The 16,399-nt window shown below is 36.0% G+C and overlaps 1 protein-coding gene across 5 annotated transcripts in view; it reads right to left on the bottom strand.

Moving 5' to 3' along the window:
- STK33 (serine/threonine kinase 33) overlaps nt 1–8,517 on the bottom strand; it is a 76,688-nt gene extending 68,171 nt beyond the window's left edge. For 2 of the 5 annotated variants that reach the window (XM_082478084.1, XM_082478082.1), the window contains exons 1-4: nt 8,291–8,517; nt 7,107–7,220; nt 3,199–3,312; nt 425–529 (exon numbers count right to left, since the gene is read on the bottom strand). In XM_082478084.1, coding sequence (XP_082334210.1) covers nt 425–529; nt 3,199–3,312; nt 7,107–7,220; nt 8,291–8,515 — 558 coding nt within the window. In that variant the 5' untranslated portion in view covers nt 8,516–8,517. Of the gene's footprint in view, nt 1–424; nt 530–3,198; nt 3,313–4,365; nt 4,510–7,106; nt 7,221–8,290 lie in introns of those variants that run through there. The other 3 variants (XM_082478083.1, XM_082478086.1, XM_082478085.1) reach the window with 3 other exon arrangements.
- Between the last annotated feature and the right edge of the window lie 7,882 nt (nt 8,518–16,399).

Here is a 16,399-nt window from a genome sequence, read left to right on the forward strand (position 1 = left end):
ATGACAAAATATCTTCCACATAGTGCCAAATATGCCCATACCAACTCTACTATGAAGCTAGACTTGCAAAATTATGACAATATTCCAAGAGACTCTAATGGAGAACCAAGGACCAAAGCAAAAGGAAAGACACTTCTAAGGAAGCTCTGGTCACAAATGGGTTATATCCGAGGTTATTTCAATTTTAAACATTTGTTTTCAACATGCCACCAGAAATATCACTAAAGACGTCAATCTAATCAACAGACACCTAACTATACAATCAACAATAAAAAGTCCTCCAGAATGCTCTCATCAATCTCCAGTGACAGACTCATGCCAAGGACATGAGCCACTGTGTCCCAAAAGGATTACTTCCCAAGGGAATGATGTTCATTTTGTAATAATAACAATTTTCAAAATGCAGCACCTGACAAAGCTTTACCTTAGGTGTCTCAAATACTTGTTCTAGATGTATAATGTGTTCATGTTTCACACTTTTTAGGATGGTCACTTCCCGTTCAAGTAACTTCACAGCAGAGCTTCCAGCCTTCAATGATGAGGAAACATAGATTTCACGTATGAATTTCATTACTGCATACCTCAATATAAAAGTTAAAGTTATTTAATATTTTTCCTACATTTTCTTTAGAAGCTCCTTTTTCAAAAGATAACATGCAACTTACCTATGTGGTAAGATTAAAGTATGCCCCATCTTATCCTTTGTCCAATTTTAAGAGATATATAATTTGGCCTCAAACCACATCTGTTTCTTGGACTGTTTCTATAAATTAGCTACAACATGGTCTCTGTCATGTCACAAAATTATTGCAATTTTTAATAGGCTCTTTGGAATTTCCTTCAAAATCATATTGATCCTTTGATGTTAGCATAATAAAAACAAAATCTACTTTTCCAGGACATCAATTAGAAAATGGATATAAAGCATCTGTCTCATTAAATGTTAGAATTGTTAAAATAAAATGTTTTTGTTTTACTGTTGTTTTGTTTTGATTATATTTATATACATATCAAAAGAAACAATAGGCAGTGAGATTCTACACTTAGCCCTGCATTATATTACTTCCTAGTCCCCCAGTTTCAAAAATTTGATAGAGAGAGAAAGAGGAGAGAGCACGCTCGATCAAGATGGAGATGGAGATTTTGCCTTCAGACCAACCTAACTCCAATTTATCTCTTACATGTAACCCTTAACCACACCTGACCAGGCCTTCATACAGGGTGTAAGTAACTGACTGTCTACAATGTCATCTAAGAAATTCCAGAAGGGCTTTCTCCACCCTAACCACCACTACCACCATCCCAATCATCACCCCTCTTGATATCTAAATTACCATCATTATTCAAGGATAAACATTGTCCTCATTCACATGAAAATATCCCTGAAAGGGATAATAAAGTTCTTATTCCTCCCTCCTTACCCCTAACCCCTGCCCCCGCCAAGTTTGGGAGAGACATAATAGTTCCTGAAGGACTGGAAAGGGATTGATCATAAGGCAAATTTTATCTAGTTAAAATTTTTCCTAGTGTCATCCCTGCTTCCAATTACCTTTACCCTTCAACGATTACCATCTCAGGAGGGATAGGAAACTGCCCACCCACTGTGCCTCACCCATGGAGGATGAAAGTCACAGTTTAAGGTTATCCTAGAGGGTCAAGAGGAATAGTGATTGTGAGGAGTGAATTCCTGTACAGACCAGATATGGAGAGTTATCACAGAATCCATCTCAATCCTCTTCCTACCTCCCTCCACAAATGGTTTGACCTGTATATAATGCCGTAATATACTGTCTAATTCATATATTGACTATATAACTTTATTTTACTATATTAGTGTCCTGAAAACTCTCAGCATCAATAGGTATGTGCAAGATTATGAATTCCTAAAGTTGCAAGCAGGCATCCTGACTATATAACCCTAAAACCTAACCCCTAACCCCATCTGACACCAAAGGAGCAAAGGAAATAACATCCCATTTAGTTTTTTTTTTTTTTAATAAATGTATTTATTTATTTATTTTTGGCTGGGTTGGGTCTTCGTTGTTGCGCGCAGGCTTTCTCTAGTTGCAGTGAGCGGGAGCTACTCTTCGTTGCGGTGCACGGGCTTCTCATTGTGGTGGCTTCTCTTGTTGTGAAGCACGGGCTCTAGGCATGCGGGCTGCAGTAGTTGCGGCACGTGGGCTCAATAGTCGTGGTTCACAGGCTCTACAGCGCAGGCTCGGTAGTTGTGGCGCACGGGCTTAGTTGCTCTGCGGCATGTGGGATCTTCCCGGACCAGGGATAGAACCCATGTCCCCTGCATTGGCAGGCAGATTCTCAACCACTGTGCCACCAGGGAAGCCCCGACAATTCATTTAGTTAATTCTAAAGATTTCTAGAAGGGCTCTGGATCTCCCTTTATTAAGATTTAATGTTACTTTATTAAACTTTAGGGGGAAATGGTATGTAATTTCCTATGGCTTGTTTTAAAGAATACATAAAACCTACTATTTCCTTTTGTAAGCGTAATATTTATCATCGCAAATCCAAGGGAAAAACACCTAATGTTGTCTTTTGTTTTTCCTTGGGCATAGAAAGTGTTTTAAAGTTGATGAAACAATCAGATATAAAGCTTGAGGACTTAGATGGACTTAGATTCTCCCTTAAAAAGAAGCCCAGTCATTCTTCACTCCAATGAAATCTAGTGAGACATACAGTGCTTACAAGTAAACAGTACAGAAGATAGTTGGGGGAAAAGTGGTTCAAACTGAAAGAGTAGGTAGGATGAATAAACAGAGTTAGCTACCAATGAGGAAATAGGGAATCAAAGGAAAGGCAAAGATAGGGACAAAGTATATCAGAACCACATCAGGAGAGACTACCGGGACCCACTTCTCACTAAGACATCGCTAGCCCACAGCCCTACATCTACACATACTGATGATCAGCCCTCACCTTCAGCTCACTCTGGTAAACTTTACCTATATTTGGTTGTGCTGGTTATGTTAGTTAATCCTTTCATTTGTTTTTTAGTACCTGTCTACTTGAGTTTAAGAACTGTTCCCGTCCCAGAAGGCTAGAGAAATATCCACATTTCTCCAGGGGAACAGCCTAGACCCTCGCCCTCAGGGTCAGCTGTGTTAGTGTGAAAAACTGTACTGCCTACCCCACCTTGCACTGGCACTGTGCCCTCAGTAGGATGCTGCTGATATGCCTTACCTTTTCTTTGCTCACTTTTTTAATTGCCCACTTAGTTTCTGTCTCCTTGTCAATAGCTTCAATGACCATTCCAAAGCTCCCTTGTCCCAATATTCTTCCAAAGGTATAGATTTCCTGGATAAAAAATATGAGTTCCTTTGTCTCTCTCTGCCATTCATCAGGATTACAAATAAACATATAATACTGACAGGTATCCACCCAAGGGAAGAGTGATTCTGCCCCAGGGTAAAATCAAATAGAAGACACCCCATATTTGCTTCATTATTAATAAACACACCTTAATTAAACAAAAATAAGTTTTGATGAATTTTATTAAATATCCTTTAGAGGAAAACCATAAAAATCCTTACAAAGAAATGTAAAAAACTTCAAAAGCATAAAAAATGAACCCTTATAAACTACAATATTAATGAAATGTCTTCATAAGAAAAAGGAGGAATGGACTATTAATACATACATGCAAATATATATGTGTGTGTATAAGATACATTCAACCAAAAAATTATCACCAAACTCTGAGAGCTACACTATAAAATCAACACATATTAACCACTGAACAACTGCTTTCCTGTTTACCAAGTAACCCTTTTTCTTTATCTTCACTGTTTCTATTAAAAAAATCACTTTTGTTGTTTCATTTCCTTTTGTTTTAGGAAAAGGAATATATGACCAAAATACTAATATAAATCAGTACTGTAAAAAAAATAAAAACCATCCACAGTAACACTATCCAGACCAAGGATCCTTCTGCTTATCGTTTTACTTCTGCTTACAAAGACAATGCGTGGGTCTTGACAATACCAGCATTCCACTTCATGTTGTAAAATAACAAGCAGGTAACTCATTTACACTTTCATTTCTTGTGAATTTGGTTGGAGGGAGTCAGTCTCCTTGATCTGAATCAACTCCAGGGCAGTAACAAGAGTTTCTCGACCCATGATGCACAGGGACTAGAACAGGAGAGAACACCTGAGCTAACGCTGCTGGGGGAAGCCTCTGTTGGGTTAGCCAGCCAAAGCCTGCCTTAGAGATGCCACGTTCCCTCTGCGTGACTACTTTCATCTTCATCATGCAACAGGTAAATTACTGCTAGACTTTATGTTTTCTACTGCTTACATTCCTTTCTTACTTTTGTAAAAGAAGATCCGTATCCAACTAATTACTTACCTCCTTATGAAGGGCTTCTCTGCCTAACTCTGCACCGTGGTAATTGTTCCTTTGACTTCCTTCAACATGTATGCATTGGTCCTCAAACACTATTATTACTCTCTTGCTTACAAACAATTTGGCTCATTTTTTTCCTTCCAAGATGGTCTAGAAACACCTTATGAAGCTGTTTCTTTTGTATCCTTTAAAAAGCCTGCCTGAAACCTTGTAGGCAAAATATTCATGCTTAGTGCATGGGAGGAAAAGGGAGAAGGAAGAAGGGAAGGGAGGGGAGAGAAGGGGAAGGGAGGGAGGAAGAAAGGAAAGAAAGGAAGGGAAAGAAAAAAGAGACAGCGGGAGGAAAGGGGAGAGACAGAAAGGAAAAGAAAGAAGAGAAGAGAAGAAAAGAAAAGAAAAATGTTCAGCTTCAACATGTTAGATTTTCCTTGGATATTTCCTTGTGATACATACTTTGGGGGTTACAAAGATGAATAAAACATAATTCCTGTTTTCTCATAATTTGTAATCTACTCAAAAGACAAGATTATTACTTAAGTCATAAAATCTTAAGTTAAAAAAAAAATACAAAATGACACGGGCCAGAGACCAGAGCTAAAATACTGGGAGAATAAGGGAAAACGTTATGAAAGACATGGCTTCTGAGATAGGCATGTGAGGAAACCAAGGCCAAAAAAAAATAATTGAGAATATTTTTCTATAATCCAGTCAAAGCAAGGAAGGCATTTCAAAGGAACAGCAGTGCAAATGTGGAATGAATGAGTGAGCTGATAAATGAACTGAATCAATAAATCAATCTAGTCAGCAAGCCAGCCAGTCAGGAACCTATACATATGCATATTTGAGAGAAGTGAAAGACTGGGTACACGGAGTTGAACCCTGGAGGAGAAGCTCCAGATCTGAGGTCTTGAATGTTGTGAATGGTGACTCCCACTCAGGCAGGGCACATCCTGTCCAGGGGATTGTCCCCAGGACACTGCCTTCTGATGACTTATAATTACTTTGGCTTTTCCCTCTTCCCATTACCACTTGATAGTGAGAATCAAAGTCAAAAAACTAAGATGATTAAAATAAGACAAAACATGTTGTTATATGTACCTGCAACTCCCAACTATACACTATGTAAAACGAGTTAAATCTCAACTTAAACCTTTCATTCCCACAGAACAAAATAATCTCAATAGTCCCTAACCACTTCCCCAACTTTTCTTGTCCTTTAAAAATTAACCTCTCAAAAAAAAAAAAAAAAAATTAACCTCTCATTTTATCTCTAGACATATAGAACCACAATTTGGACACAGTATTTTAATACCATTTATAGGATTTTTAAAATGAAGAATGGGTAGAAAAATAGTCCAACTGCCCAACTAGTTGTTTATAAATTAATCTTTTTCTTCAACTAACTGCTTTGGCATCATTACATAGTGATGAAAATAAGGAGAAAATGACTTCTTGTTTGTAATAATTTTAAGAGGATGCTATTACAATGGTAACATAAATCTCTTTTTATTGACATATAAGAAGTCCATGATATAGTATAGAGTGTGAAAGCATGCATGATATGATCCCATTATGAAAAATCTGTATATGTGGAGATGCTTACATTGATGTCTGGAAAGTTGTTCATCTAAATATTAAGAATAGTTATCATTAAGTAGTAGAACTTTGGATGACTGTAACTTCCTTTTTTATACTCTTCTGAAATGTTTGATATCTTCAAAATGAGCCTGTCTATTTAACGGGGGAAAAGAAACTTCCCCTATACCATTTAATGTTATTTCTTAAAAATATGTGTATATTTGAAATCTTTTACAATTTAAACCACGAAAAAAACAAAAATAAAAAATAGGGTAAGACTTATACATGCCTAGAAAAATGAAGTAAAGATAACAAATGTTAAAATTGGTTATGTCTGGCTCATGATTTTTATCTTCTTCACTTTTCTATCTATATTTTCCTAATTTTTCAAAACACATACATTTTGCTTTTATAAAAGCTCTTATGGTTAAATTTAAAACTCAGTAAATTTGTGGATTTTTTAAAAATTCAGGTCTTTTGTTTACAGGGGAAGATTTAAACTTTTCAGGTCAGAAGTTCTCAGAAAGTTTTTCTGATCTCGTCAAGTAAATTGCCAAATATTTCTTAAAGCAATTTTTTAAAGTTATTTAACATTAACACAATTTTCTTCTTGTAGTTGTTCTTGTTGCAGTTCCTTTAATCTGGTGTTAAAGGAACACATTTTAATTTCTAAAATGGTACTAAAATTTAAGTCATATTTGTATATAAGAATTAGAATCCTGGGAAGAATAATATTGGTATTCACTCAATCACAGGCTGGAAAAATATGGAGGGGCCCATGAGGGAAATTCTAGCCTCACTACTGGTCATCAAAGAAGTGAACAGCCAAACCATCTAAGTCACCTGGTCTCTGTCTGCATCTTGAATAAGTCTATACAAAGACTCCACAACTGCCCTCAGCAACAGGCTAGACCTGGAGACCAAAATGTTCTCATTTTGTCTAATAAAAATGCTCTCCACTTTAATTATTAAAGTCCATTTGCACCTCTATGAACAGAAAAAATAATTAATCTGCATTTTCTTTAGTAAAGACTTTGACATACTTAAAAATGGTAAGTTTCCTCTTTCCTTTCCTTAGAGACTTACTTTTAAATCATTTTTGCCATTAACACTGACTTAGAAGAAACCGGAAAATTTCTAGTAGCTTCAGTTTGCTCTCTATATACCTGAATAGCAGCTCCATTGTCCATCCTTATGTGAGGAACTTTTCCTTCTGTAAAGTTGCCTCGACCCCACTGTTGTTGAGATGATTTTCTCTCTACATTTGAGGTTTTTGAGGGCTTGGACCAAAAAGAAATTATAATATTAACTTTAAGATATAATAATCTGACAAATCTTTAATGTGTGTCAAGATATTTACTGTGTACAAGATAGTTTACTGTTTTTTTCAAATTCTAAGCCCTATATAATTCATTCACTCATTAGGCTAAAAGAGTCCTTAAGAAGTTATTCAATCTAATCTCCTGAATCCACGCAAGTCTACGTGATGACTTGCATAGAAGATAAATCAGGACTTAAAATCTTTAACATCACAAGAGAAGGCAACTTCACAGCTTTCTCAATCACCCTTGTTTCAGGACATAACAATCATCTCAAATAGGTTATACACAAAAAATTACTGGCCAGACATTCATAAAATATGCTTTGAATGAAGATAACATAGCAATAATTCACTCAGAGACACCTATATGGCAAAAACTATACCATAATACAAATCAGAAATAACAGTTTAGGGTGAAAATGTGAAAAAGGTACAAATTTGAGGGCTGGGAACCTAACTTTTCTTAAACTTACTGCTCTCTGTCTCCAAAGTTGTGCTATATCAATGACAATCTTCCACAGTGCCTCTTCACTATAAAGGCGAATATACCAAAACCCGTCCAACTGGGTAGTCATAGATTGTAACTAATGCAAGTCAACTTTGTAAGGTATACTTGATATTCCATCTAGATAACCAGGAACTGTCTTAAGTAATAACCACACTATATTTAACCACAACCATAAATCTCATTCTGCATCAATTGAAGAAAATGCCCCCAAATTCAGATTTAATTCAATTTGAAAACCAATTCATTTCCGTATAAACCATTTTTTAAAAAAGAAGCTGGAATAACATTCTGAATTATTCATAATCCTGAGAAATCATTAATTTGGGCAGTGGTTGGAAATAGCGTAAAAGAAATTACCAACCAACTTTTCTCACCTCTTATGTAAGAAAGAAATGTTACTTTAATAGTTAAGAAGGCAATGAATTGGCTGACAAGGGTCCATGGGATATGGATGAATCTAGGGATGGGATCAGGGAATGGGACATCCACTTGTGTTGAGATGTACAATCTTCAATATTTACCAAATCTTTTCCAGAGGTAATATCTTTGCTGGTTTGTCTTTCTTTTTTTCTCTCTGGTGAAAATATAAATTCTGAACTACCAATGCTCGATGTCTGTGACATTTCCACCACTGACACTGGAGAAAGCTTTGTTTTACAAGAACATACACAAAGTACATTTTTCTGAGAAGCAGATGAACAGTTGGGGCATTTTGTGGATTTTTTACCACAGCTGCTATCAGCCATTTGCTTAACTCTTCAACAAAAGCAACTTGAAAGAAAGATGTTTCCACTGTTTGAGGAAAAGAACCAGACCAAAAAGGATAAGGTAAGCTGATGGCGAAAACTGTAACTTCCAAGTGGTGAGGTCCTTAGGTTAATGATGCACTAGACTTCCAGTCACACATGAGAGCTGCAGGTAGAAAAGAAATCACCATTTAGAAAATTCTTTCTTATCCAATCACTCTCCTAGAAATCAAAGAAAAACTAGCAACTAGCACCAAAAGCATCCTGCCTATACATGAAAGTTAATATTTGCAACAAAATTAGAACATATTTCTAAAAACCAATACATTCTCATCTTCCAAAATTGAATTCTTGAACTCCAGACATTTTATTTACTTAAGAGTCAAAAGAATCACCCTCTGTACAGAATCATAAAACTGCTAAAAAAGCATGGTCTAAGGAAATTTGGTGGGTTGATATCAATTTTTTTTAAATGAAGCAGAATAGAATAGATATATATGAGAGTATTTTGCATAGATCCTTGGTAAGTTTTGTGAAACTTAAAAAAAATTATATAGATATGAATGTACAGAATGTGTGTATGTGCGTGTGTGTACACTTGGTCACAGTTTAAAATGTATTTCTTAATGTGGGTTGTGGTAAAAACAAAAAAGACTTAAAAATACTGATATAAAACATACACTACTGTGGTTTCAGAAGTTAATAAGCCTTAGTCTACTTATTATCAGAGCAAAGCCATATCACACACTTCACAAAGGAGTAGATAATTTGATTTTATAAAACTATCTAATTCTAAAAGTTCAAAGGCAATATTAGAAGTATCCTCATTTTTATTCTCAAATAGAAAAACAGGAACTAGAGGGTGCTGTTTTTCCCTGAGTGAAGAACAGGTACGCCCATCATTCTACCTAACTAGAGTTATTGCAGCTGTATGGTGGCAAGTCAGAGATGTGAGCTGAGGAAGGAGGGGGATGTGTTCTGCAGCATATGAAAGAGAATACTTTGAGAAACTTCCAGAAGTTACTGGGAGTACATCATTATGGTTTTGTGCCATCCTACTACAGGTATTACTTAAAAGTGTATTTTGAAGTCATAGATTGATAAGGCAGGGGTATATGAACTATACCTTTGTTCTTTGTACTGGAATAAACTTGACCACAATAGGAGTTAGATATCTTTATTTCATTAAAGAAATATATTTCTAGTTTTAATTGTCTAAGACTGATTTTCTAATCAGAAACAAGGGCTAACGTTGATCAAATCTTTATCTATTGTGATTACCATATTTTTTCTTATTAGATCTTTTGATATGCTGTATTGTATTAAAAGCTTTCCTAATATTAAAGCATTCTTACATTTATAGTATGAACCCTACATGATCATGATGGATGATTCTTTCAATGTGCTGAAAAGTTGAAATGTTTGTATTTTGACTTTTCACAGTTATATTCATAAGTTAAACTGGTCTATAATTTTCCTTTTCACTCATCTTTGTCAGGTTTTGACACAAGATCCTGGCAGCTTTATAAAATAAATTGGGTATCTTTTCCATCTCGCAATGCTTTGTAACAATCTGTATAGCATGGGAATCTACAGGAAAATCTCCCAGGCCCATAGGATTTTATGAAAGATATTGCTAGTAGTTTATCCAATATTTATTCCACCATTCTTCCTTATTAACAGAATCCTGATTTTTGTCTGGGACGGCAGTATGCTAATTAAAATCCTCCATTTCCTAGCGTCCCTTGCAGCTTGGAGATGGCCATGTGACTTTTGACCATGAACCTTACAGAATGAAAGCAAAGTTGTACTTAAAAGAAAACTTTATTAAACTTTATTAAAAACAGAAAAAGAAAGGATAAAAAATATACCACATGAGCAGTAGAATCAAAAAGAGAAAAACATGATTAAGGGACAAAATTTAAGATGAACAGAAATGAAAAAGAAATGTAGGTTCTGTTGAATCTTGCCTTCCCAAATAAACTGAACCCTCCCTCCCTCCCTCTCAGATTTCAAATCTTACCATTCTCTCCTTTGCTCTAGATACACCTGTCTCCTTGCTGTTCCTTGCATATGCCAAGCATGCTCCCTTCTTGTGGCTTTGGCCCTTCCACTTCCTCTGCTAGGATGCTCTTCCCTCAGACATTTGCATGACTTGTTCCCTCACCTCATGCTGATTTCTGCTCATCTGAGAGACCTCTTCTAACCACCTCATCTGAAACAGCAGACCCATTCACTCTATCCCCTTACTTTGCTTTATTTTTATTCATAGCATTTATCATTTCATTCAGGAAGTTCTATGCCAGATTTCTTTCCTACTTTTAGTGAATAGATGATTCCCATATATGTAAATTGTTTCATAGCAATGAAAGCCATCCAATTCATTTCATTCAGTTAGAACAACCAAAATCAGATCATGGCAGTGTTCTAGAAAAGGGAGGAGTTCTTACAGGCCAATCTCATTTGTGAGTAGATACAAAATTCCTAAATGCTGTACTTATATTTATCCCAGGTAATACATACAGCATATTCTAAGATTATTAGACAGAAATAAATAAAGTCGGCCCAATAAGTATGACCTTTCATCAAAGTCGTACGAAAAAATTCTCCTGCTGTGATTAAAACTCATAATGGTGAGCACTGGAAAAGGTACATAAGGAGTATCCTCCAGACAGGTAGAGGGAAAAAAGAATGCAATTGATGCCAACGCGCGCAGGTGCGTGCACACACACACACACACACACACTCATCCTTTTTAACAAATGCTTGACCTTGTTTTTCAAGTATATGTAGCAAAACAAAGAAAACTCAGAATGTACCCTTATGCACTATGCAAAACGATTTTACTTTAGGCCTTGGAAAAAAGTGCTTTGCATTTCAGGTTAAATATAAAAGCCTGTAACCATCAGTGACTCAGAGCAGTAGAGTAGATTTGCAAATAACAGCCTTTCTGTTTAGGAAAAATAGTGCTTTCTCTCTACAGGTGCAGAAAAGTCCCATGTCAGAAGTGTAAGGCATCATTTTATACATGCATTGAGAATACTGATTTTAAAGTACTTTTTATAAGAAAATGAAAGAAGTGTTCATAATGTAAAGGTTTATTTAAAATGTAGCTGAGTTCCTTCATTATAAGCAGTACTCCTAAAAGAATGCTTACCATAGCCTTCAAATTTTACTACATATATATATATATATATATATATATATATATTTATCCACAAACTTGCAAATAATCTTTAATTAAATTTCCCATTTTTAAGACAGATTATTTTGTTGATCAAAAAATAGTTATCTTTTCCTTAGCTCTGTTCAGAAAGCATTTCCTTTAGTTTTTCCCTCAATTTCTCAGTAAGTCATATTATCACTGTATCACTGACATTGACACAGACTGCCGAGTACTTTTTTTTTATCCTGTCAATTTTATTATTTTTTTTAACATCTTTATTGGAGTATAATTGCTTCACAATGTTGTGCTACTTTCCGCTGCACAACAAAGTGAATCAGCCATAGGTATGCATATATCCCCATATCCCCTCCCTCTTGCGTCTCCCTCTTACCCTCCCTATTCCACCCCTCCAGGTGGTCACAGAGCACTGAGCTGATCTCCCTGTGCAATGCAGCTGCTTCCCACTAGCTATCTATTTTACATTTAGTAGTGTGTATATGTCAATGCTACTTTCTCACTTCATCCCAACTTAACCTTCCCCTTCCCTGTGTCCTCAAGTCCATTCTCTACATCAGCATCTTTATTCCTGGCCTGCCCCTGGGTTCATGAGAACCCTTTTTTTTTTTTTTTTTTGATTCCATATATATGTGTTATCATATGGTATTTGTTTTTCTCTTTCTGACTTGCTTCACTCTGTATGACAGGCTCTAGGTCCATCCACCTCACTACAAATAACTCAATTTTGTTTCTTTTTATGGCTGAATAATATTCCATTGTATATATGTGCCCCATCTTCTTTATCCATTCATCTGTCGATGGACACTTAGGTTGCTTCCATGTCCTGGCTATTGTAAATAGTGCTGCAATGAACACTGTGGTAAATGACTCTTTGAATTATGCCCAGGGTATATGCCCAGGGTATATGCCCAGTAGTGGGATTGCTAGGTCATATGGTAGTTCTATTTTTAGTTTTTTAAGGAACCTCCATATTGTTCTCCATAGTGGCTGCATCAATTTACATTCCCACAAACACTGCAAGAGGGTTCCTTTTTCTCCACACCCTCTCCATCATTTACTGTTTGTAGATTTTGGGATAATGGCCATTCTGACTGGTATGAGGTGATACTTCATTGTAGTTTTCATTTGCATTTCTCTAATGATTAGTGATGTTGAGTATCCTTTCATGTGTTTGTTGACAATCTGTATATCTTCTTTAGAGAAACGTCTATTTAGGGCTTCTGCCCATTTTTGGATTGGGTTGTTTGTTTTTTGATACTGAGCTGCATGAGCTGCTTGTATATTTTGGAGATTAATCCTTTGTCAGTTGCTTCATCTGCAAATATTTTCTCCCATTCTGAGGGTTGTCTTTTCGTCTTGTTTATGGTTTCCTTTGCTGTGCAAAAGCTTTTAAGTTCCATTAGATCCCATTTGTTTATTTTTGTTTTTATTTCCATTTCTCTAGGAGGTGGGTCAAAAAGGATCTTGCTGTGATTTATGTCATAGAGTGTTCTACCTATGTTTTTCTCTAAGAGTTTTATAGTGTCTGGCCTTACATTTAGGTCTTTAATCCATTTTGAGTTTATTTACTTTACACTCCCCACCCCCGCCGCTTTCCCCACTTGGTGTCCATACATTTGTTCTCTACATCTGTGTCTCAATTTCTGCCCTGCAAACCAGCTCATATGTACCATTCTTCTGGGTTCCACATATATGCGTTAATATACAATATTTGTTTTTCTATTTCTGACTTACTTTGCTCTGTATGACAGTCTCTACATTCATCCATGTCTCTACAAATGACCCAATTCCGTTCCTTTTTACAGCTGAGTAATATTCCATTGTATATATGTGCCACATCTTCTTTATCCATTAGTCTGTCAATGGGCATTTAGGTTGCTTCCATGACCTGGCTATTGTAAATAGTGCTGCAATGAACATTGGGGTGCATGTGTCTTTTTGAATTGTGGTTTTTCTCTGGGTATATGCCCAGTAGTGGGATTGCTGGGTCATATGGTAATTCTATTTTTAGTTTTTTAAGGAACCTCCATACTGTTCTCCATAGTGACTGTATCAATTTACATTCCCACCATCAGTGCAAGAGGGTTCCCTTTTCTCCACACCCTCTCCAGCATTTGTTGTTTGTAGATTTTCTGATGATGCCCATTCTAACTGGTGTGAGGTGATACCTCATTGTAGTTTTGATTTGCATTTCTCTAATGATTAGTGATGTTGAGCAGCTTTTCATGTGCTTCTTGGCCATCTGTATGTCTTCTTTGGAGAAATGTCTATTTAGGTCCTCTGCCCATTTTTGGATTGGGTTGTTTGTTTTATTAATATTGAGCTGCATGAGCTGTTTATATATTTTGGAGATTAATCCTTTGTCCGTTGATTTGTTTGCAAATATTTTCTCCCATTCTGAGGGTTGTCTTTTCGTCTTGTTTGTAGTTTCCTTTGCTTTGCAAAAGCGTTTAAGTTTCATTAGGTCCCATTTGTTTATTTTTGTTTTTATTTCCATTACTCTAGGAGGTGGATCAAAAAAGATCTTGCTGTGATTTATGTCAAAGAGTGTTCTTACCATATTTTCCTCTAAGAGTTTTATAGTGTCCACTCTTGCATTTAGGTCTCTAATCCATTTTGAGTTATTTTTATGTACGGTGTCAGGGAGTGTTCTAATTTCATTCTTTTACATGTAGCTGTCCAGTTTTCCCAGCACCACTTGAAGAGACTGTCTTTTCTCCATTGTATATCCTTGACTCCTTTATCATAGATTAGTTGACCACAGGTGCGTGGGTTTATCTCTGGGCTTTCTATCCTGTTCCATTGATCCATATTTATCTTTTTGCACCAGCACCTTGTCTTGATTACTGTAGCTTTGTGGTATAGTCTGAAGTCAGGGAGTCTGATTCCTCCAGCTGTTTTTAGCCCTCAAAGCTGGTTTGGCTATGTGGGGTCTTTTGTGTCTCCATACAAATTTTAAGATTTTTTGTCCTAGTTCTGTAAAAAATGCCATTGGTAATTTGATAGGGATTACATTGAATCTGTAGATTGCTTTGGGTAGTATAGTCATTTTCACAATATTGTTTCTTCCAATCCAAGAACATGGTATATCTCTCCATCTGTTTGTATCATCTTTAATTTCTTTCATCAGTGTCTTATAGTTTTCTGCATACAGGTCTTTTGTCTCCCTAGGTAGGTTAATTCCTAGGCATTTTATTCTTTTTGTTGCAGTGGTAAATGGGAGTGTCTCCTTAATTTCTCTTTCAGATTTTTCATCATTAGTGTATAGGAATGCAAGAGATTTCTGCACATTAATTTTGTATCCTGCAACTTTACCAAATTCATTGATTAGCTCTAATAGTTTTCTGGTGGCATGTTTAGGATTCTCTATGTATACTATCATGTCGTCTGCAAACAGTGACAGTTTTACTTCTTCTTTTCCAATTTGTATTCCTTTTATTTCTTTTTCTTCTCTGATTGCTGTGGCTAGGACTTCCAAAGCTATGTTGAATAATAGTGGTGAGAGTGGACATCCTTGTCCCATTCCTGATCTTAGAGGAAATGCTTTCAGTTTTTCACCATTGAGAATGATGTTTGCTGTGGGTTTGTTGTATATGGCCTTTATTATGTTCAGGTAGGTCCCCTCTATGCCTACTTTCTGGAGAGTTTTTATCATAAATGGGTGTTGAATTTTTCCAAAAGCTTTTTCTGCATCTATTGAGATGATCATATGGTTTTTATCCTTCAATTTGTTAATCTGGTGTATCACACTGGTTTGCATTTATTGAAAAATCCTTGCATCCCTGGGATAAATCCCACTTGATCATGGTGTATGATCCTTTTGATGTGTTGTTGGATTCTGTTTGCTACTATTTTGTTGAGGATTTTTGCATCTATATTCATCAGTGATGTTGGTCTATAATTTTCTTTTTCTGTAGTATCTTTGTCTGGTTTTGGTATAAGGGTGATAGTGGCCTCATAGAATGAGTTTGGGAGTGTTCCTTCCTCTGCAATTTTTTGGAAGACTTTGAGAAGGATGGGTGTTAGCTCTTCTCTAAATGTGATAGAATTCACCTGTGAAGCCATCTGGTCCTGGACTTTGGTTTGTTGGAAGATTTTTAATCACAGTTTCAATTTCATTACTTGTGATTGGTCTGTTCATATTTTCTATTTCTTCCCGGTTCAGTCTTGGAAGGTTATACCTTTCTAAGAATTTGTCCATTTCTTCCAGGTTGTCCATTTTATTGGCATAGAGTTGCTTGTACTAGTCTCTTAGGATGATTTGTATTTCTGCGGTGTCTGTTTTAACTTCTCCTTTTTCATTTCTAATTTTATTGCTTTAAGTCCTCTCCCTCTTTTTCTTGATGAGTCTGGCTAATGGTTTATCAATTTTGTTTATCTTCTCAAAGAACCAGCTTTTAGTTTTAGTGATCTTTGCTATTGTTTTCTTTGTTTCTATTTCATTTATTTCTGCTCTGATCTTTATGATTTCTTTCCTTCTGCTATCTTTGGGGGTTTTTTGTTCTTCTTTCTCTAATTGCTTGAGGTGTAAAGTTAGGTTGCTTATTTGAGATTTTTGTTGTTTCTTGATGTAGGATTGTACTGCTATAAACTGCCCTTTTAGAATGGCTTTTGCTGCATCCCACAGGTTTTGGGTTGTCGTGTTTTCATTGTCATTTGTTTCTAGGTATTTTTTGATTTCCTCTTTGATTTCTTCAGTG

Source organism: Balaenoptera physalus, assembly GCF_965194825.1.
Source record: "Balaenoptera physalus genome assembly, chromosome: 10".
NCBI lineage: Eukaryota > Metazoa > Chordata > Mammalia > Artiodactyla > Balaenopteridae > Balaenoptera > Balaenoptera physalus.